Source organism: Schistocerca serialis, chromosome 3 (genome assembly GCF_023864345.2).
Source record: "Schistocerca serialis cubense isolate TAMUIC-IGC-003099 chromosome 3, iqSchSeri2.2, whole genome shotgun sequence".
Lineage (NCBI taxonomy): Eukaryota > Metazoa > Arthropoda > Insecta > Orthoptera > Acrididae > Schistocerca > Schistocerca serialis.
In genome coordinates, this window is record NC_064640.1 from 449,865,315 (window position 1) to 449,887,891 (window position 22,577).

The 22,577-nt window shown below is 43.5% G+C and overlaps 1 protein-coding gene across 1 annotated transcript in view; it reads left to right on the forward strand.

Moving 5' to 3' along the window:
* LOC126470915 (protein trachealess-like) overlaps window positions 1–22,577 on the forward strand; it is a 324,995-nt gene that overhangs the window by 97,710 nt on the left and 204,708 nt on the right. Inside the window, exon 2 of the mRNA XM_050098945.1 lies at window positions 16,085–16,323. Within this exon, the coding sequence (XP_049954902.1) occupies window positions 16,085–16,323 (239 nt within the window). The remainder of the gene's footprint in view (window positions 1–16,084; window positions 16,324–22,577) is intronic.

Here is a 22,577-nt window from a genome sequence, read left to right on the forward strand (position 1 = left end):
CATAGGTTTGTGTCGTTAGGCCATCAGGGGTAGTCGTGCTGGATGTTTGTTTCCTAGAGGCAGTAACATGCAACGTACGTCGCGCAGTCCTCACGCCCTTGCACTTCGCAGCTCCAGCATTGAATTCCGATGTTATTTTCCGCAGTGTTGCACGAACTGGTGCTTCACACGGATCCTGAAGGGCAGCCCTGGTCACGTACATCCGGAATCTTATAGTTATCGTACTGCTGCCGTAAGTTCGAAATCTTATAGAAATTCTTGTCATCGAGACACACCTTCGAAGCTCTGAATATCATAATCTGTCACCTGCGTCACTTATTTCGAGAACCATCTAACGACATCATACAGTGATACATTCAAAACCACTAAAACAACTGTAATTTGCCAGTTCTGAGGCGTCGGTAGTTCAGAGAGCCTTCTGAGGTTTTGCCTTACTCGCTGATGAACTACGTTTTATGCACGTCGTGGTCATCGGTTGAAAATTATGACTATTTATACAGAACAGTGCACCTCAAACTTGCCGCTGTCATTTGCAAATATTCGATAACTGTCACTAAGGGAACAAACTGACTGATTTAAATTTCAAATATCGGTATTTTCCTAATTTTTTCTCTGTTCTTCAGTCATACATCATACGTAGTCTTTTGCTGGTACTGTGCAACTAAAAAAAATTTAAAAAAAGTAATCCAGGAAGAGGGGCATAGTGTGATGCCTGGACATCTATTAGTCGACATTAATATGAGGTGTGTCCTCACTTCGCCTTTATGACGGCTTGAGCTCTGCTGAGGACACTCTTAGCGAGATATATGAATGTCTGAAGAAATGACGACCCATTCCTGCTGAAGAGTCGAAACCACATGAGGTGGACGCTGGGGTCTGCAACAACCTTAACGATCTAGCTCATTCCAGATGTGTTCCATTGAGTTGAGGTTGAGATTCTGAGCAAGGCAGTCCATTTCAGAAACGTTATTGCCCACAACCCATAGTCCAACAGATGCTGCTTTATGGCAGGGTGCATTGTCATATCGATATAAACAAGGATCGTCTCCGAACTGTTTCTCTGCTGTACGTAGAACATCATTCTGTAAACTGTTTTCCAATCCTTTCGAATTTAGTGGTTTCTTACGTGAAATAACGGTGCCACACCGTGAATACGAAGAACATTCTCACACAGTAACGCCACCTAATCCACACTGCGCTGTTGGCACTACACATGACGACAGGTAACATTCTCCACTCAGTGGCCAAACTCAAACCCTTCCCTCACTTTGCCATATAACATAGCGAGTTTCATCACTCCAGGTCACTCGTTTCAGTCATCCACTGTTCTGTGGCATGGCTCTTTACATCATCTCTTCCGTGGCTCAACACTAACTACAAAAATGAGTGGCTTACGCGGAGCTGCTCGACCATTGTACCCAATTCTTTTTAACTCCATACGCACCTCTGGTAGCACTTTGGACCTCACGAATGATTCCTTCCGTTAATTCGATGCGGTCTGTTCCAACTACCATTCGCGATGTTGACAGTCGCTGTCCGTCAGTACATTAGGTCTGCCTTGTCTTGATTTAGCTAGGATCGCTAACTCACGTTCCCTCTCCACTATTACATCACCAAACAGTCGACTTGGCCCTTTTTAGAGGGGCTGAAACGCCCCTGATGGATCTGTTACTTAGGTGACATGCAATGTCTAGTCCACATTCGATGTCACTGAGCTTTCCTGACGGACCCTTTCTGTTGTTACCGTTTCTCTACTGACAGCACAACACTCCCAGCCTCCTTTTATACAGGCGGATCTGCCCCTTGTGACATGTAGTGGTAAATACCGCATTACATAAGGTGTACGAACACTTTTCATAAGATAGTGTATTTGTGGCCTTAAGACATCTCGATATATTAAGATGGCACAGTGATCAAGACACTAGTGACGATTTAGGAATTCGTATCTTGCCTCTGCTCAAGAACACACGGAAACCAGTTTTGCTGCAGTCAGAAGCGAGTCAGAAGGTGAATCAGACATTTACAACAGCTACAACCACTTCCGAAGATTCCCACCACAGACGGGGTCCTATAACTGGCTTCCTCCAAGAAATTAATCCAAACACAGCATAATGGCCCGAAATGATTTAATAAATGTCACGTTCCTGGCCGCGATAGTTTGTATTTTACATCTTAATTAGTAATCCATCTCCAGCCACTCACTCACCGGCGGAATACTAAACGCTATTTTTACTAACTAACGTGTTGCTTCCATTAACCAACAACTGGCAACAAAAGGTAGGGGAGAGAAGTTAAGGCTTTAACGAGCCGTCGACTTCGGTCATTTGAGTGAAAGGATCAGCGTGGGATGGACAAAGCTGGAAGGAGCTGTCGATCCGGGAGCTTATTGAAGGAACAATCCCACTGTCCTCCTGAATCATTTACAGAAACTAACAGAAAAACTACATGAGGTTGGCCTGTCGTGGATTGGATTAGTTGGGTCGGTTGGATAAGTAATAAACACGAACTGATCCGAACTGCGGAAGGAAATCCTCATTTTGGTAAGGGAGGGAAAATTTCCAGACTTAGATGCTGGGAAAAATACAGTGAACAGGTTCAAATGGATGTATGTTGCAGAAGTGATACAGAGATGAAGAGATCTGCACAGGATAGATTAGCGCGGACAGCTACACTTAACAAAGCTTCTGACTGAAAACCACAACAGCAACTACAGCAAAATCTTAGTTTCTATTCAACGTCCGGTATTCTACAAATCGCATTTTTTAATTTTTTTTCGCGTTTAGTTGTCGAATTATAACGTTTGTATGCGACATACAAGTAGCTCTTATGTCAGTGGTTCCAAACCTGGGATGCGCGACACCCTGAGAGTGAGTGGGGTATATAAGGCGGAGCCGGTGGGGGGTGGGGGAGGGGAGGATGGGGCAGGGATTCCGACAGCTCAGAAGAAAGCAGAAACATTAGCTAGCTCACCCTTCACAGTTAATGTGCTTGCACTTTCTGACGTAATACAATGGCATGCAACTGAATTGAAATGTAATACGAGTGCCAAAGAACGGTTTCAACTCGTGAGGTTGGTAGAATTTGGCCCAGTTTTCTTTCTATTCATCCAAGAGGGGCGAAGGAAGCCTTAAAAGTGTTCGTATAGTTATATTCTGCATACCTATGTGAGACCGGATTCTCGACTCTAGCCGTCATGGAAAATAAAACACCACAGTCTCCTGAATGTAAAGAGTGTCTTTTGATGTGGTTTAACTAGTTTGAAACCAAATATTCAAGAGTTTCTTAAAGAAAAACGATTTCAACAATCTCATTGATGTTCTCAATTTTTCTCGTGACTTTCATAAAAAAAAAGTTGAATGTGAAAGGTGTTGTTCGAGTGAAAATAGTATTATCAGGTATTTAAGTAAGACATAAACACTTTTTCTCCACCAGGTTCTTCGGAACACTACAGTTCTGTATTACTCTTCATTTGGTAATCCTCTTTTATTAAAGTGTGAATTGTAGGTTATTGTAAAAGTTTTTCCAAAGAGACAGATAAATAAATACAATAAACATACATAGGGGGTCATAAAATATTCTGGGGTTGTAGAGGAGGGCACCAGGTGGAGAAGGTAGAGAACCACTGCTTTGATAGTTACAATGTCAGTTGCCTGAAGACTATTCAGTAATCTCTTCAAAAGGTCCAAATCTTAACGTTTTCCAAGATCGTCGGGTTACCAGAGAAGAACACAGCATTTGCAGTAGCAGTTATTAGTCAGAAATGACGATAGATAAGCGAAGTCGTAGTTGAGCTGTGATCTTCGCAGTGAGGTTAGGTATTCAGTTCTACTCCCACTCTGTGTATCTGTTGCCTACGAGGGATGTTGACACCACCTGTCGCAAAACCTCTGCCTTCCATTTTCCGGAGTCAGCACATAAAAATAGGAGGAGACCTCAGCAACTCGTAAACCTTCTTCTGATTCCGTAGCAGCGAAACTTTAATTCCTCCCGAGGCCATACCGGCTGTCGCCCTAGACATTTCATTTTGCGGGGTCCCGGGGAACAGGGCTAATCATCGCTGCCTTTTACTCCTGCAACTACGGCTAGTTCGGGCCTTCGTGGGGGATTCGGCTACTTTTCACTTTTATTCGCCCTCTGGGAACGGATATACGAAAGGAGGGAAGGAGCCGGCTCGGGCAGGGGGTCGTGCGGATTCTGCGGGCGTGCCAATAACAACAGAGATTTCAATATGCCGTTAAAAGAAGTAGTGGCTAGCCTCGCGACGCACCCTCCGCGACGGTCCGGCGCGGCGCTTTCCTTTCCGTGCGATGCGTTTCTTATTAAAAAGTTGTCGACCGCCGGCTCGGGCAGATGGTACTCGCTGTGCGCCAGCTGTGCCCGAGAGAAGGCGCTGCTTTCGAAAAGCTGCGCGCGTTGCCTCAGTGTTTGGGCGACACCCACAGCTGTCAGGTTGGCCGCCTGCCTGGCACGGTATTACGTTTCAACATACCACCACCGCACGCTCCTCGATTTCCAACGCATTCCGACTCAGAGGCGCCTCCCGTGTTTACGGCAAGGTCGCTGTTTCTGTTTAGTAAAATCACTGCCGATGTAAAGCGCGGAAGACTAGGAGGTAGGCGGATACCAGAACTGCACTCTGCTGCCAACAGAGGCACAGCCTGCGGCGTTATTTACTGTTACAATTTACACAGCTGTCTATAGAGATCTGCAAGTGCAGAACCAAACATTTTTGTCGTGAGTGTGATGTTATAAAACACTGTGCGACAGAGAGCGAGTGGCCATTTATGTGACTCAGTCAAACAAAAGATACTTAGGCCAAATCTGATTTGGGATTTATAATTTTTCGTATTAAATTGATAAAAATTACAAATTACAAATATATACTAAGAATAATATTCGTAGAGAAACATCTAGTTTACAAATACAATTAACTGAACCATCAACAATATTCAGGAAGTACTGAAACTGTCTCGTGGAGGTTCTTAATAAACATGTGAGCACCGTATGTTGGACTATCTGCCTTTCTACTCTGCTGTCTCTCTTCAGAGGTGTGTTAAAAGTGTCCATTTATACACGGCCCAGTCACATTAATATGGCTACTACCTATGTTCTACGTCAACGTGCAATAAGTACTCACAGACGGCGGGTGGTAGCACTAGCAGTGGAGGGTATCTAAAGCGTGTCGCACCGACGATGCCGGCTGGTGTGGCCGAGCGGTTCTAGGTGCTTCAGTCTGGAACCGCGCGACGTCTACGGTCGCAGGTTCAAATCCTGCCTCGGGCATGGATGTGTGTGTGATGTCCTTAGGTTAGTTAGCTTTAAGTAGTTCTAACAAGGGAACGTCCCCATCGCACCCCCCTCAGATTTAGTTATAAGTTGGCACAGTGGATAGGCCTTGAAAAACTGAACACAGATCAATCGAGAAAACAGGAAGAAGTTGTGTGGAACTATGAAAAAAATAAGCAAAATATACAAACTGAGTAGTCCATGCGTAAGATAGGCAACATCAAGGTTAGTCTCACGTCAGGATCGCCGAGGTCCCGTGGTTAGCGTGAGCAGCTGCGGAACGAGAGGTCCTTGGTTCAAGTCTTCCCTCGAGTGAAGAGTTTATTTTCGCAAAGTTATGATCTGTCCGTTCGTTCATTGACGCCTCTGTTCACTGTAATAAGTTTAGTGTCTGTGTTTTACGACCGCACCGCGAAACCGTGCGATTAGTAGATGAAAGAACGTGCCTCTCCAATGGGAACCGAAAACATTTGATCGCAAGGTCATAGGTCAACCGATTCCTCCACAGGAAAACACGTCTGATATATTCTATACGACACTGGTGACGGCATGTGCGTCACATGACAGGAATATGTTGTCGACCCACCTAACTTGTACACTTGCCCGATATAGGTTTTCTTGTGGATGTGATAATCACTCCCAAAAAAGTGATCGCATCGGACGGACAGATAATAATTGTCTGAAAATAAAAAAATTAGCCTTTTCACTCGCGGGAAGACGTGAACCAAGTATCTTTCGTTCTGCAGCTGCTCACGCTAACCACGAGACCACGGCGCTTCTGAGTTCACACTCTCCTTGATGTTGCCTATCTTGAGCATGGACTACTCAGTTTGTATATTTTGCTTATTTTTTTTTTCATAGTTCCACACAACTTATTCCTGTTTTCTCGATTAATCTGTGTTCAGTTTTTCAAGGCCTATCCACTGTGCCAACTTATAACTAAATCTGAGGGGGGTGCGATAGGGAGGTTCCCTTGTAAGTTCTAGGGGACTGATGACCTCAGATGTTAAGTCCCATGGTGCTCAGAACCATTTGAGCACCGACGAGGGAAACACAGCAGTCATCAAATGCGGAAACGGAGCCCCTAAAGGGCATGATCATTGACTTTCGGTCCAAGGATGGAATCATTTCCGGAACGGCTAAGTTTTTAAAGTGTTCTCGTGCCGCCATGGTTAACGTACAGGTAGCTGTGGTGCACCACGGCCATAGACTACAGGTGTGAATGACGGCTGCGGAGAGGTTTACGGACGAATAGACATGCGACTCTTGAGCAACTGACCGCCCAGGTGAACCAACAGCGAACGTTGCTGCATATGGCCTCCGCACCAGGCACCTGGTTCATACGCGCATGCTGATTGCTATTCATTGCCGACGAAAGCTGGAATTTGAACGACAACACCTCAACTGAACGTTCACCGTGTGGCGACAGGTGGCCTTTTCAGATGAATCACTCTTTATGCTCCATCTGACAGTTGGCCGTTGGCTTGTACGGCCTTGTAACAGTCGTCGGTAGGGTACAGGTTGGAGGAGGGATCATTATGGTCTCGAGAAAGGTTTTGTGACAATTCCTTGTGATATCGTCATTCTAGAGGGCACAGTGGATCGACACAAGTAGTCATCTATCCATTGTGAGCATGTCTGCGCCACATGTATTTCGTTTATCTCGTCACGACAGCATTTACCAGCAGGACGATGCAATGTGTCACACAGCTCGCAGTGTATGTGTTCCGAAGAGCACCGGGACAAGTATACCGTACTCCCCGGACCACCAAATTCGCCGCCTTCAAATCCAATTGAGAATCTGTGGGACCACCTGGATTGAGTTTTTTGCACCACGAATCCTCAACCGAGAAACCTATCGCAGCTGGTCCCACGGTACTCGAGTTGAAATGGCTCCCCATCCCTGTCGGTGTCTTCCAGGACCTCACTGACACTCTTCCTGCACGCCTCGCAGCGGTCCACATTGCAAAAGGTGGTTATCCAGTCATTAATGTGACTGGAGAGCGTACAATGAGTCCGCACATTTGCCATGTTTGGTTCTCATTCGGTTTATAATTACCTAGAGTTGTACGGAAAGGTGAAAACCAATTGGTTTTCAAGAGAAACGTCGTAATTTCTTGAGATCTGCAATTACATTATCTTCCCAGGCTTTGTTCCACTGTCGCATAACTTCGAAGTTGTTATTTTCTAAGTATATAGTTTCCACAAATGGTTTTTTTTAGAGCAGAGTCGTTAAATATTAATGTAAGCAGGGGACGAATGAAAGGAAGTTGTTAATTATTTTGAAAAAACAGGAAGGAAGGAAGACTGGTGTGTAACGTCCCATCGACAACGTGGTTATTAGAGCCGAATCAGAAGTTCGGATTAGGAAAGAATGGGCAAAGAAATCGGCAGCATCCTTTGAAAGGTATCATCCCGGCATCTGCCTTAAGTGATTTAGGAAAATCGCGGAAAACCTAAATCTGGATGGCCGGACGGGGATCTGAACCATAGTCAACCCGAATGCGAGTCCAGCATGCTAATCACTGCGCCACCTCGCTCAGTAACTGCTTCTCTAAGAAGTGCTTCTTGTCTTCCCAGTTGTGGTGGGGGTATGTGACTTAGTACTAGTAGCCAGAAGTTGGGACCGCTCTTAATTGTGTCCGAAATCATTCGCATTATGTCATTTAGTTCGATGTTTGTTTCTTGGTGTTGAAAGCGACGTGACAGACTACAATATACTTACATTCCTCTTTCAGTTGGTTCAAATAGCTCTAATCACTATGAGACTTAACATCTGAGATCATCAGTCCCATAGACTTAGAACTACTTAAACCTAACGAACCTAAGGACATCACACACATCCATGCCCGAAGCAAGATTCGAACCTGCGACCGTAGCGGTCGCGCGGTTCCAGACTGAAGCGCCTAGAACCGCTCGTCTACAGCAGCCGGCTCTCGACTTTCTCTACACTACTATGGTACATAGTAAACAATGACAATGTTTGAATAATACATAAAATATTAAACGTGTTCTGTCTCGAGAACCATACGGAATAGGTCATATGTCCTTAGGAAATTTTTGTTCAGAATCACTAATACATCACCCCGCAAGGCGAGACTCTCTCCTCCTGACTCACCTTGTATTAAGCATCAGTTTCATCTACTCCAAGCTAACTTGCATTCTTGGATTTGTTTACTGTTACTGAATATTCGTGACGTTCACCACCCAGGTGCGGAGAGCTACACAAAAAGTTGATTTCGGAAAGCGGATGTTGATTTTAACGTTTCTATAAACAGTAAAGGAAAGATCTGACAGGATGTAACAGACCGAACGTATCCATCTTCAGGCCATTACGCTTCTATTGTTGATGTGTTTTCTTCCAAGAGAAGTAGAGCCAAACTCCGTGAAAGTAAATAATTTACGACTTTGTCGCATATGGTGAATCGCATTTTATTCTTCGTTGACTTTAGCAGGACATGTGGCACTCACGTGACATTCGACGCAAGTGTGGCCTTTTAGTCAATTTTTCTCTCACATTCATGCCAAATAGAGACAAACTTGTAAGCTCTCTTTTTGCCTACACCGTTCATAAACACGACTAAATTAACCCACATTTCAAGAAAGCTTATACGGACGATTGGGATATAGTAAGAACTGTGCGTCCCACAATTACAAGTGGCACAAAGAAAATGTTTACACGCTATTCTTGCGCACGTACAACTCAAAGAAGTGGCATTTTGTAGTAACAGTAATGCTCTCCGGCGAATTTAAAAATTATTTAATCTTCAAGACAAAAGAACAGTTATTTCTCTTTTTCAGTGTTAATATGCAACTATAATATCGGTCTTGTGAACTTTTGGTGACAAGATATGTATGCAGTACGTATATATTTCGTGTATTTATGTAGGTCTGGTTAACAGAAAGTCATTTGCCCCAGTCGTATCAGGCGTCTGTTTACTTAGATGCTAGGGTCGTTGGCTTCTACGCAGCAACTAAGATGGATTCAGCAAATGCCACAGGAGAGCGAAGTGCGAAGTAACTTCGGTCAAGGGAATTACGGCGGAACCCATCACCAGCCAAGCTACTCCGGAAACTGTAAACTCCCTACGTAGTCGTAAACCCTTCAGTCTTATCCGATAGTTGCGAAGAAGCGAGGGGAGTACTGCCTGGCAACAAGTCAAACTTCGTACGACTACTTCTCTTTAACAAGGATCCTCTTTTACTGTGCTACGCTTCGTGGGCCACTTGTTACCTTGAAGGAGAACCTCCCTACACCAGCTAGTCTTCCTTCTGTGTGTCGAGTAAGAGTTACTCGAAGACATACTCCCTGATATATGTGAGGTGCTGCGACATTGTTTTAAGGAAAAGACCAAAAGATAAAATCAAAATAGGACCAACTATGTAGTTCCTCTGTACAGTGCTCTACGCCTTTCAGCAGATGATGCAGACCTGAATGTCATTAGTTCCCGATGCAATTACACTATATGATCAAAAGTATCCGGACACTTGGCTGAAAATAACTTACAAGTTCGTGGCTCCCCCCATCGGTAATGCTGGAATTCAATATGGTGCTGGCCCACCCTTAGCCTTGATGGCAGCTACCACTCTCGCAGGCATACGTTCAATCAGGTGCTGGAAGGTTTCTTGGGGAATGGCAGCCATTCTTCACGGAGTGCTGCACTGAGAAGATGTATTGATGTCGGTCAGTGAGGCCTGGCACGAAGTCGGCGTTCCAAAACATCCCAAAGGTGTTCTATAGGATTAAGGTCAGTACTGTGTGCAGGTCAGTCCATTACAGGGATGTTGTTGTCTTGTAACCACTCCGCCACAGCCCGTGCATTATGAAATGGCGCTCGATCGTGTTGAAAGATGCTGCCGCCATCCCCGAATTGATCTTCAACAGTGGGATGCAAGAAGGTACTTAAAACATTAATGTAGGCCTGTGCTGTGATAGTGCCACGCAAAACAACAACAGGTGAAAGCCCCTCCATGAAAAACGTGACCACACCGTGACATCACCGCCTCCGAATTTTACTGTTGACACTCGCTGGCAGATGACGGTCATCGGGCATTACCCATATCCACAACATGCCATCGGATCGCCACATTGTGTACCGTGATTCGTCACTCCACACAAAGTTTTTCCACTGTTCAATCGTCCAATGTTTACGCTCCTTACACAAGCGAGACATCGTTTGGTATTTACCAGCGTGGTGTGTGGCTTATGAGCAGCCGCTCGACCATGAAATTCAAGTTTTCTCACCTCTCGCCTAACTGTGATAGTACTTGCAGTGGATCCTGATGCAGTTTGGAATTCCTGTGTAATGGTCTGAATAGATGTCTGGCTATTACACATTACGACCTTCTTGAAAAAATGGTTCAAATGGCTCTGAGCACTATGGGACTCAACTGCTGTGGTCATCAGTCCCCTAGAACTTAGAACTACTTAAACCTAACTAACCTAAGGACATCACACACATCCATGCCCGAGGCAGGATTCGAACCTGCGACCGTAGCAGTCGCACGGTTCCGGACTGCGCGCCTAGAACCGCGAGACCACCGCGGCCGGCCCTTCTTCAACTGTCGGCGGTCTCTGTCAGTCAACAGACGACATCGCCCTGTACGCTTTTGTGCTGTACGTGTCCCTTCACATTTCCACTTTACTATCACTTCGGAAACAATGGACCTAGGGATGCTTAGGAGTGTGGAAACCTCGCGTACAGACGTAAGACACAAGCGACACCCAATCACCTGACCACTTCGAAGTCCGCGAGTTCCGCAGAGCGCCCCATTCTGCTCTCTCACGACTTCTAATGACTACTGAGGTCGCTGATATGGAGTACCTGGCAGTAGGTGGCAGCACAATGCACCTAATATGAAAAGCGTATGTTTATGGATGTCCGGATACTTTAGATCACATAGTGTATAAGTGGGGTTGAATCTGAAAATATCTATTAGCACAATAGTAGTAACGCCAACACATTTTCCTTAATGCTTTACGACCAAAATTAAAAATTAAAAAAATACAATTTTCGTTAATTGTCGCTGAATTTCATTAATAACAAACTTTTTGCAGATATATAGACCTCTAAGAAGGTTGCTGAGCTTGAAAATATGAAAATGAAATTATGGTGAAGAGCCATATTTTGGGATATGTTTACCGAAAAATTCAAAACATTACAAGTCTCGCAGAAGAAATAATTAAAAGCAATAAAGAATTTAAACAGTTTTTCAAACTTATAAAATATTGAGTACATGACAAGATTACAATATTTTCAAAAGGTGGGCCTAAAGTAGTGCCCCCCCCCCCTTCCACCCACCCTTGGGTATTGCGAGAGTTAAAAAACACATTGGAGGACTTCATTTTGATAGTGATGAAGCGGTGCAAGCAGAGGTGAGATTGTGGCTCGATCAACAAAGTCACACATTCTACAGTAACTGTGTCAACAAACTGGTCTCTTCTCTTTGGAAGAAATCTGTTCGTTGCCAAGGTGACTATGTTGAGAAATAAATATGTAGTCATGAAAAATGAAGATGTAGAATGTTAATAACGTCAGTTTTATTTTAAAAAACTTTAAGGTTTTTTACCTGTAAACATCGGAGGCATTACTTTTCAGCACTGGCTTGTGGTACAGAGGGAATCAAACCGATGAAAATACGCACTCGAAAATAACCGAACCATCGCCAGTTCTTGTCAACTCATTTTAAATGACTAAAGCTTCATGACCGCAACAAAGAATGGGTAAGTGCTTCGCGAAACACTGAGAACAGTGGAAGCCATAGACATGGTTTAGTCTGTATAGCTGTTCGCTTTCATTCGGCTGCGAAAGGAACGCTTTTCCAGGAGGCTTTCCCATTGCTCGCTCTTAGGACCCTGAGAAAGTAAGACCGTAATCATTACTGGGAACTGTGCGCAGGGTGGACTGCACAAGATATAACGGTCGTTGCGGGCCAGCGGCGCCAGATTAGCGAATACGGGAAGCGGCGAGATAAGGCCCGGCGGCTGCCCATCTGATAAAGCGCTACCGCTAGCGCTGCCTCGGCCACCGGACCCCCGGCGACGGCGCACGTCCACTCCGCGTCCACCAGCTAGCCCTGCATGCACACTCGTAAGCTTATACGTACCACGTTGTGCACTTGTAAATAAATTAGTTTCTAGTTTATGAATTGACTGGGGGCTCATTATCAGGCAGAATGTTGCATGTGGTAAGCTATCGTAGATGAAGAGCTACACAAAAACACAAAATTAGTTTAGGGTGTGCCTCAGGGAAATATCATAGGGTCGCTACCGTTTACCTTTCTTCTTTAGTGCTCAACGCTGAGACTGGTTTACAGCCGTGCGCCCATGTACTCTTCTGTCTGGTTTCCTCTTCATTTGCGCAAACGTAACACATCGTTCATGAATCATAATGTGCTACATATGTGACGCCCTTTGTCGTCTGCTGTAATTGATTCCCTCAATGTCATTTTCTGTTATTGTTGTAATGATGTTATAGTATCTTGAGAGGTGCCTGATTTCCCATATACTTCTCAGCACCTCTGCACTGGTAACTCTGTCTCTCCAGCTGGCCTTCGAGTAGCACCAGATCTTTGGGGCTTCTAGCTATCTCTTCTCTTGTTTTCCTATCGTCCAAATTTCACTTCCGCACAGGGCCACACTCCAAACAAATGCTTTCATGATCCGTTGCCTTATTTTCAGACTGATGTTTTTGCTGGTGAATAAGATCTTTCTCAGATTAAGTGCAATTTGCACCGCTGTATTCTTCTCACAATTTCTTTCAGTCCTCTACCACCCCCTGTGATATTGCATTCCAAACAGTTAAATTCCTTTACCGCTTCTAACTGCTCTCTTCCAATTCTCATTCTTAGAAGTACATGTTGTTCTACACTGCTTCATTCCATCACTTTACTCTATCATAGGGTTACGAAAGTAAAATTACACTAATCACAGCTCATAAAGGCCCATGTAATGAGTCTTTTGATCCATGCGACTTCCAAAAATGGATATGGAAGACATACCTCTGCCACACACTTTACATTTTAGATACAGACGCGGCTGAGACCTATATAGACATCTGAATAAACCGGAAAAGCTTTCCCCTTTTTTATTTTGTTTGAGTTGAGATCTTGTTGGTAACGAATCCAATAAAGATACAGGGGAGGGCTGCAGTATGGGGTCTACCGTAACCTGATTGAAGGAATCATTCCGACACTCGTTTGTAGTGTTTAAGCAAAACCTCAGAGAACACAACTTAGAATGGGTAAACCAGGACTCCAATCTGGTGTCTCCGTAACATGACTCCCATGTCTCTAAACCGTTCATTGCTGGGAAAAAACTATCCCAGAACAGAATCGTCAAGAAGACAATTGTCACGAGATTCATTTGATTTGTGCGGACAACATTCCTTGCTTGAGATCTTCCAGTTTACACTTTTCCTGGAGTCAGCATACAATGGTAACTCAACACTAAGGTCACTTGAGACGCAATACGCTCTAAGATAAATAAAGCGACGCAACACGAATGAATTATCCGAATGGGACAGAAATCGGTATATGTGACGTACAGCGCCAGAAAACAATGGTTGATTTATTCAAGTGAAAGATTTTCATGAGCTGAGCAAGATAATAATGCGTTGGTTCAACTCTGGTCCTTATGCGAGCAGTTATTCGGCTTAGCACTGATTGATAGAGTTGTTGGATGTCCTCCTGAGGGATATCGTACAGAATTCTGTCCAATTGACTCGTTGGATCGTCAAAATCTCAACCTGGTTGGCGTTACCTGGTCACAATGCTCCAAATGTTCTCAATTGAGGAGAGGTCCTTTGACCTCACTCGCTCAGGGATAATCTGGCAAGTACGAAGACAAGTAGTAGAAACTCTCGCTGTTTGGGGGCAGGCATTATTTTGCTGTAATGTAAGCCCAGGATGACTTGCCACGAACGGCAACTAAACGTACCGCTGTGCTTTAAGGGTGAAGCTGATGACAACCAAAGGGGTCCTGGTATAAAAAGAAATGACGCCCGAGATCATCCCGCCCGGTTGTCGGGACGTACGGCGGGCGACAGTCAGGATGGTATCCCACAGCTATCCGGATCGTCTCCAGACACGCCTTCGGCCTGGAATCTCAGTGAGTGGAGTAGAACTGCCTTCACTGATGAGTTCGCTTCGAACTTAGCCCTGATGATCGGCGAAACCCTCTACAGTCCCTCGCAGTTTAAGGCACCCTGCATATGGCCAGTTTTCTCTCTCAAAATCCAAAGCAAATACTCTCTTCTCCCAGAAACGCTCATTTCCCTTTTCGTTTCTGAGTCAGTCACGCCACTTCCTTTTCACCTATCTTCATTAAATGTGTTTTATCGTTTTCCCCATTATCTGCCTCTTCCACCTCTGCTCTCAAGTCCATTACTGCTAGCGCTTATAGTTAAAAATCTAGGTTCCTCTAACGCCTCTTTATTGTTGTATTTATCACGAACGATTATAAACTGTTTTTTTCTACATTATAGCAACTTCCAAATTTTGTACGCTATTTGATCAAAAGTATCTCGACAACTCAGTGTAACGCGAAATTGACCAGTAAATGCAACGAAAGACATAGCCCGACAGAATAAAATAAAACCGGCAGTAATGTGTTCTCAATAAAGAAGCAGTAAGAGCTGAACTAGTCACACAGGAGGCCTCAGTGACGTTGAACCGGAACTAGTCATTGGATTGGATGTTGCCTGATTAACAAATCCATCAGTGACATTTCAACCCGTCCAAAGCTGCCAAAGTCGACTGTTGATGGTGTGACTGTGAATTCGAAACGCTAAGGGACAACCACACTGAAACCAAGACAAGGCAGACCTCATGTGATGACGGACGGGGCCATCGCGCATTGTGAAGGGTAGTTACATAAAATCTCATTAGATCAACGGAAGAAATCATTCGTGAGTTTCACAGTGCTACCATTAGTCGAGCTAGCACAATGGTCGTGCGTAGTGAGTTAAAAATAATGGAGTGCAGTGGTTGAGCAGCTACTGATAAGCCACACATTTCTGTAGACAATACTAAGCAACGCTTGAGATGGCGTAAGAGCGATTCCAGTGGATATTGGATGATTGGAAATAAGTGATTTGGAGTGACGGTAATCCAACAGAAGGGTCTGGGTTTGGTGAATACCTGGAGAACGCTGTCTGCAATCAAGTGTAATGCCAGCAGCAAAGTGCGGAATAGGTGTTGTTACAATATGAGTGCGTTTTTCATGGCTAGGCTGTGCTCTCTTTATTGTGCTTAAGAAATTTTAAGTACGGAAGAATATGAGACTATATTAAAGCGTTGTGTACCGCCTACAGTAGCGCAACGCTTTGGTGACTGTGACTGAATGTATCAACATGGCATTGCACCCTGTTATAAAACTTCATCTCTGAGGCAATAGTTTGTGGACTATAACATTCCCGAAATGGTCTGATCAGCCCAGAGTCCCGATTTGATCCGAATGGACCACCTCTGGAATAAGTTGCAACGTCTAACCCCAGTATCCAACATAGCCACCTTCTCTGCTGTCGGCTGTGGAGGACGAATGAGCTGCTATTCCTCTGCAGGTATCCACAGCATAGTACAAGACGTCATAAAGGCGAAGGGTGGACACACCCCATATTAATGTCCACTAATAGGAGTCCGGATACTTTTGATTAGATAGTGTGTATTAGATGTGACATGTAACATTTATTGTAATGCTTGTAATATAAAATATGTAGAATACCTGCTTAGATGTAAAAGAGGACCCGATGGTCCTAGTCTTGTGAGGTTAATTAAATAAATAAATTTGTGATTGCAGTATCTTGGAGGTGCGGAAGGAGAAGAGTCGAGATGCAGCTCGCATCCGGCGCGGCAAGGAGAACTTCGAGTTCTACGAGCTGGCCAAGATGCTGCCCCTGCCCGCCGCCATTACATCGCAGCTGGACAAGGCGTCCATCATCCGGCTGACCATTTCCTACCTCAAGCTGCGCGACTTCTCGGGCCACGGCGACCCGCCATGGAGTCGCGACGGCCCGCCGCCGAATAAAAGCGTTAAGGGTAAGTGTCTCTTTGCTTTAAAAGTCAGTTCTGTTTCATCTGTTCCCTGAATATTCAGTTTCTTTCCTGGGAAATGGAGAAAGGTCACTAAGTGATCACGCCGATTTAGATACCCAGTTGTAGCACTAATCACTTCAGGCGAATGAGTGGATTATTGTCTTCAGAGTGAATTTTTCGTTTGCAGCGGAGTCACCGGTGATTCGAATCCTCCTGAGTGAATATAACAGTGTGCCAGGCAGGGCTCGAATTCGGTACGTTTGCCTTTCACAGGCAAATGCTCTAGTGACTGAGCTATCTATGCACGACTCACGATATACCCTCCCAGCTTTACTTCCGCCAGTACCCCTGTGTTACCATCCAAACTTCATCGAAGTACTGCTGCATAACTAACAACACCAGAATTCCAAGAATGCAAGATTTTGAGCTTTCGTGCCTGAATTTCTAGATATATAGATTCTCAAATTTCTAAATTCTAATTTAAAAATAATATTGAATCCCTTGCTCAGTTCTCAACTTATATTTCGTAGATTCGTAATAGCTTTATGATTCTTCGAATCTGTCATTTGAATATTAGGTGTACCTATAACGTATGAATTGACGTAATGATTGCTCGTGCAATGAAGTGTAATGTTGTACTTATGTTAGGTGGATGAATCTGGAATAAAAGGAAGGGAAAGAGTGAAACATAAAGCCTTCTCTCCATGCCACCAGGTCATCGCCCCTGTATGAGGGTCTTACCACAATCAGTAGTGCCTTCAGAACATGACATACCGTGGAGAGATTGGAATTTGACCCAAGACATTTGAACTGACTACGGTGATACAGAACTATACCTTAAAACCTCTCCTCATTTTTCTGGACACATTCTCAGAATCATTTTTTACTACAAGCCGCTACACCAATGTCAAACGCCATCGCACCATTGTAGGTTTGTAATCTCGACAGCGCAGGTTATTCGGACTTTAGTACACTTAAACGTAATTCACTTTCTCTGTCCATCAAGAAGTTATTTTCTTTTAGATACACAGATCCAGTTGACGTCACCACAGAACAAGAAGCTATAAATTTCCAGGTATCACGAGCTGTCTATGGGGCCTTATCATCGTTGTGCATCCCACCCAAGTGTCTTCTGTTATTTCATCGTAAATGCTTAAGATATAGCTGTGCGGTGCGATTTCTACGCACCTTTCCTTTTACATCATCCACATGAGAAGCAAATGTCATATGATCATCCAAGGGAATTCATAGACGTTTCTTAAACTTTGTTGTTGTTTTTTGTGGTCTTCAGTCCGAAGACTGGTTTGATGCAGCTCTTCAGACTAGTCACTCCTGAGCAAGCCTCTCTGTCTCACAATAACTACTGCAACCTGTACCAATTTAAATCTGCGAACTTTAGCCAAGCCCTGGTCTCCCTTCAATACCAAACTCACGATTCCTTAATGTCTTATAATGTGTCCTATCAACCGATCTCTTCTTTTATTTAATTTACGTCAGAAATTTCTTTTTTCACTAATTCGGTTCCGTACTTACTCATTGGTTACATGATCTACCCATCTATTCTTCAGCATTTTTCTTCATTACCACATTTCAAAAGCTTCAATTATCTTCTTATCTAAACTGCTTATCGCCCAAGTTTCACGTCCGTACACTCCAGACAAATACCTTCAGAAAAGAATTCGTAACATTTAAATCTATGTTCGATGTTAACAAATTTCTTCTTTCAGAAACGCGTTTGTTGCCATTGCCAGTCTACATCTGATATCCTCTCTACTTCGGCCGTCATCAGTTCTCCAGCTGCCTAAACACTAAAATTCATCTACTACCTATAGAGCCTCATTTCCAAATCTAATAACCCCATCACCGCTTGAATTAATTCGACTAAATTCCATTACTCTTGTTTCACTTTAGTAAATATTCATCTTACAGCCTCATTTCAAGACACTGTCCATACCGTGTAACTGCTCTTCCAAGTCCTTTGTTGTCTCTGAAAGGATTACAGCGTCTATTATTTCTTCTTTCTGAACTTTAATTCCTTCTCGAAATTTTTATTTGGCTTCGTTTATTGCTTGCTCAGGAAACAGATAGTGGATAGGCTACAGCCGTGTCTCACTCGCTTCTCAACTAATGCTGCTTCCATTTTATGTATTTCGAGCCTTAAAACTGGAGTCCAGTTTCTGTGTAAGCTGTATTAAACTTTCGCTCCAGGTATTTTATCCCTGCCACCTCCAGAATTTCGAAGAATGTATTCCCCTCAACATTGTCAGAAGCCATTGTAAATCTAAAAATGCCATAAAAGTAGGTTTGTTTCTCTTTATTCGTATGGTCGTTACTGCATCGCGTGTTCCTACAGTTCTCCGGAAACCAAACTTGTCTTCCCAGAGATCGATTTCTACTAATCTTCCTGTTATTCCGTAAATAATTGGTGTCAATATGTTGCAACAACGACTGACTCACCGAAGGATGTCACTAATTCTGAGGGAATGTTGTCCGTTCTAAGGGCCTTGCTTTGACTTAAGAGTTTCAGTACTCAATCAAACTCTTTTTCACAATATCACACCTCCCAGGTCACCTTCACCTACTTCCTCATCCGTTTTTCGTAAAATTTTCTTCAAGCTAATTTCCCTTGTAAAGCCTCGCTATATACTCCTTCAGCCTTTCAATTTTCCCATCTTTGCTTATTACTGCTGCTGTTTCATCTCAGCTCTTGATATTCATGCAATTGCTTGTCTTTTCTACAAAGGTATCTGTAATCTTCCTTTAGGCTGTATCTACCTTTTCCCTAGTTATACTACGTGTTTCCGCAGCCTTGCTATTCGTCTTCTAGCTATTCCTTTTTAGCCATTTTACACTTTCTGATAATCTCATTTTTGGAACATCTGTACCCCCTTTCGCCTTCTTATTTCCTATATTTTTATATTTTCTCTTTCCTTCAGTTTCAGTATGCCCTTTGTTATCTAACGATTTCTGCTAGGCCTTGTCTTTTTACCTATTTGATCCACTGATGCCTTTACTCGTTCGTCCCTCGTACTGCATTCTTTCCTCCTGTTTCAGACACTCGTTGTCTAATGCTACCTAAGTAACTCTCAATAATCATTAGTTATTTCAACTTATACATGTCCTATCTCTTTAATTTTTAACCGTTTTGAAGTGTCTTAATTTTTAACTTACGTTTCATAACCAATACATTATGATCAGAGTCCACATCTGCCTCTGGAAACGTCTTATACTTTAAAATCTTGTTTAAAAATCTGTCTTACCATTATGTAATATATTTGAAACCTACACGTGGCTTCAGGTCTCATCCACTTATACAACCGTCTTTGATGATTCTTAAACCAAATGTTAGTGACTATTAGATTATGCTTTGTACAAAATTCTGCGACACGGGCTCCTCTTTCATTCCATACTCCAGGCAACATTCTCCCATTATTTTCCCTTATCTTCCTTTTCTTACTTCCGAATTTCAGTCCTCCATAAAAATTGCATTTTCCTCTCACATAAGTATCTGACTTAATTCTTTTTTCTCATCATACATTCGTTCATTCTCTCCATCATCTGCGGATCAAGTTAGCATATAAATTTGTACTATTGTGGTGCAAGTTGGTTTCGGGTCTGTCTTCGCTGCAATGGTGCCGTCACTAAGCTACTCACAGTGGCTGCACAGGCTGTTTTGCTGTGGCTGTGCTGTGGCATGAACCCTATCGAACATGCCTGGGATAGGTTGAAAAGGGCTGTTTATGGACGACGTGCCCCACCAACCACTCTGAGGGATCTACGCCGAATCGCCGTTCAGGAGTGGGACAATCTGGACCAAGATTGCCTTGATGAACTTGTAGATAGCATGCCACGACGAATACAGGCACGTATCAATGCAAAAGGACGTGCTACTGGGTAATAGAGGTACTGGTGTGTACTGCAATCTGGACCACCACTTCTGAAGATCTCGCTGTATGGTGGTAAAACATACAATGTGTAGTTTTCATCAGCAATAAAAAGGGCGGAAATGATGTTTATGTTGATCTCTGTTCCCATTTTCTGTACAGGTCCCGCAACTCTCGGAATTGAGGCGATGCAAAACTTTTTTTGATGTGTGTATGTGGAATATGGAATAGCTAGATACTGTACATGCGAATCCCAGCTTGACGGCTGCAGCAATGCATGTGAAATACCATTTAAAAATCGTAGGAGGAGCTTAAAATTGTCGTCATACAGCGTGTCCTAGGCAGAATGGTCGATAATCAGAGATATGACAGGAGTGATCATTCGAAGCAAAAAGTCTAGTAAACATCGTTTCTAAAATGCATTCCTTGAGTGCTATGTGCACTTCATCTTCGATACCATGAAATAAATCCCTTTTACTGCAAGCTGTATGCTCTTTACTTCCCATATTTTGAGAGGTGGTATTATGGACAAAAACTATACAAAATGTGCGATATACATGGGCTCTGAAGTGCATACTTTAAGAGCTATCAGCACTTGTTCATCTTGGCTACTATGAAATATATCTCTTCTGCTGAACAAGTGCCGGCCGGTGTGGCCGAGTGGTTATAGAGGCTTCAGTCTGGAACCGCGCGACCGCTACGGTCACAGATTCGAATCCTGCCTCGGGCATGGTTAGGTTTAAGTAGTTCTAAGTTCTATGGCACTGATGACCTCAGATGTTGAGTCTCATAGTGCTCAGAGCCATTTGAGCCACTTTTTTGCTGAACAAGTGTTCATAGCTTTTAAGGTACGCGTTTGAGAGCCCATGTTTAAAACGACAATTTTTTTATGAATTGATCCATAGTGCCTCTACTCAAAATACGAAGAGCGAAGAGCTTGCTATAGAAAAGATTTGTTTCACAGTATTGAAGATGAAGAAGTACTCATAGCTCTTAGGTATGCATTGTAGAGCCAATGTTTACTAGACTTTTTTGCTTCGAATGATCGTTCCTGTCATATCCCTGAATATTGACCTTTCTTCCTGGAACATCCTTTATATGAATAACGGGGGGACAAACAACGATAACAGTTTTAATAAAACGCAATAATTAGTATAGTAACATCAATTTTCAGTAAAGTTACTATGACTTGAATCAAGAGCTTCTGAAAGTGGCAAAATGAACTGGAAGAAACATATTTTATCCTCCTCAGAACTTTCCATGAAGCTGAAGCTGTCTGGATACCAAATACACTGTCGGTTGGTTCTGAGTTCTGGAACACAGAGCCGAGTGATATGCGCATCAGTTTGTCCGAAATGTCTAACATACAAGATGAGTAACGAAGATACATCTGCTGCCCTGTCGCGAAAGTGGCATGAATACTGTGGACCTCATACGATGGCGTCTTGTTGGAAAACAGTGTAGGTAGTGCTTTGTTGTACTAATTTGACTTTAGTACCCAAACATGCAGGAGTAGGACAAGGAAAGAGTGTTTAACCTATGGCCTACGTTGAAGGAATGAAAATTAGGGTTGAACGTCTCGTCGACGTCGAATTGTGTACAGTCGGAGCACAAGCTCTAATTGGACAAGGACGAGGAAGGAATGACCTTTGGAAACTCGCTGAATATCTAAATCAGGATGGAACTGGAACTGAGCACTGGGCCACTATGCTGGGAATCCCAATGCAAGAGACAGCAGAAGACTACGTCTGTGTATGGAAGCAATCATTGTCGCCGAAGATAAGCCATGGTGCATGGTAGCGAATACAAAACATCTGGGGCTGACGGAAGACCCTACTGCCAAAATGGTTCCGCCTAGCTTGTATCATAACGGTGAACCCATACCGGTTAGACGGCAACTATGTTTTTGCGCAAATTGAGGTATGCCATCATAGACTAATCCCTAATGTTATGGCGCATTGTGTCCTACAGACTGTTGTTAATGGACCCTGTTACAATAATAGAGTGGTCCCAACAGCAAATGCTACGTTCTGGAAGGTAGCTATATCATTTATCTCTATCCTGTTGTAATTATACTAATTTTAATCGTCAATTATACTTTGGGTCACAATTATGCTTTTATTTGGGAGGAGTGAAATTCAAATATCCGTCCACGTATCTTGATTTGGATTTTCCTTGGTTTCATTAGAAAAAAGCCAGGCGAATGCTGTGAAAGTTCTTTCGATAACTACACAGGCGATTCCTTCCTCTGTTTTTGCCCGACTTACTAAGTGGTTCGACTCTAATGCCCCTGCTTACGGCCAGATAGTCAACGAAAAATTGGAAAAGAAGAATGAGAAACATAGATAAAATTATACGCGGGTAGATGAAATT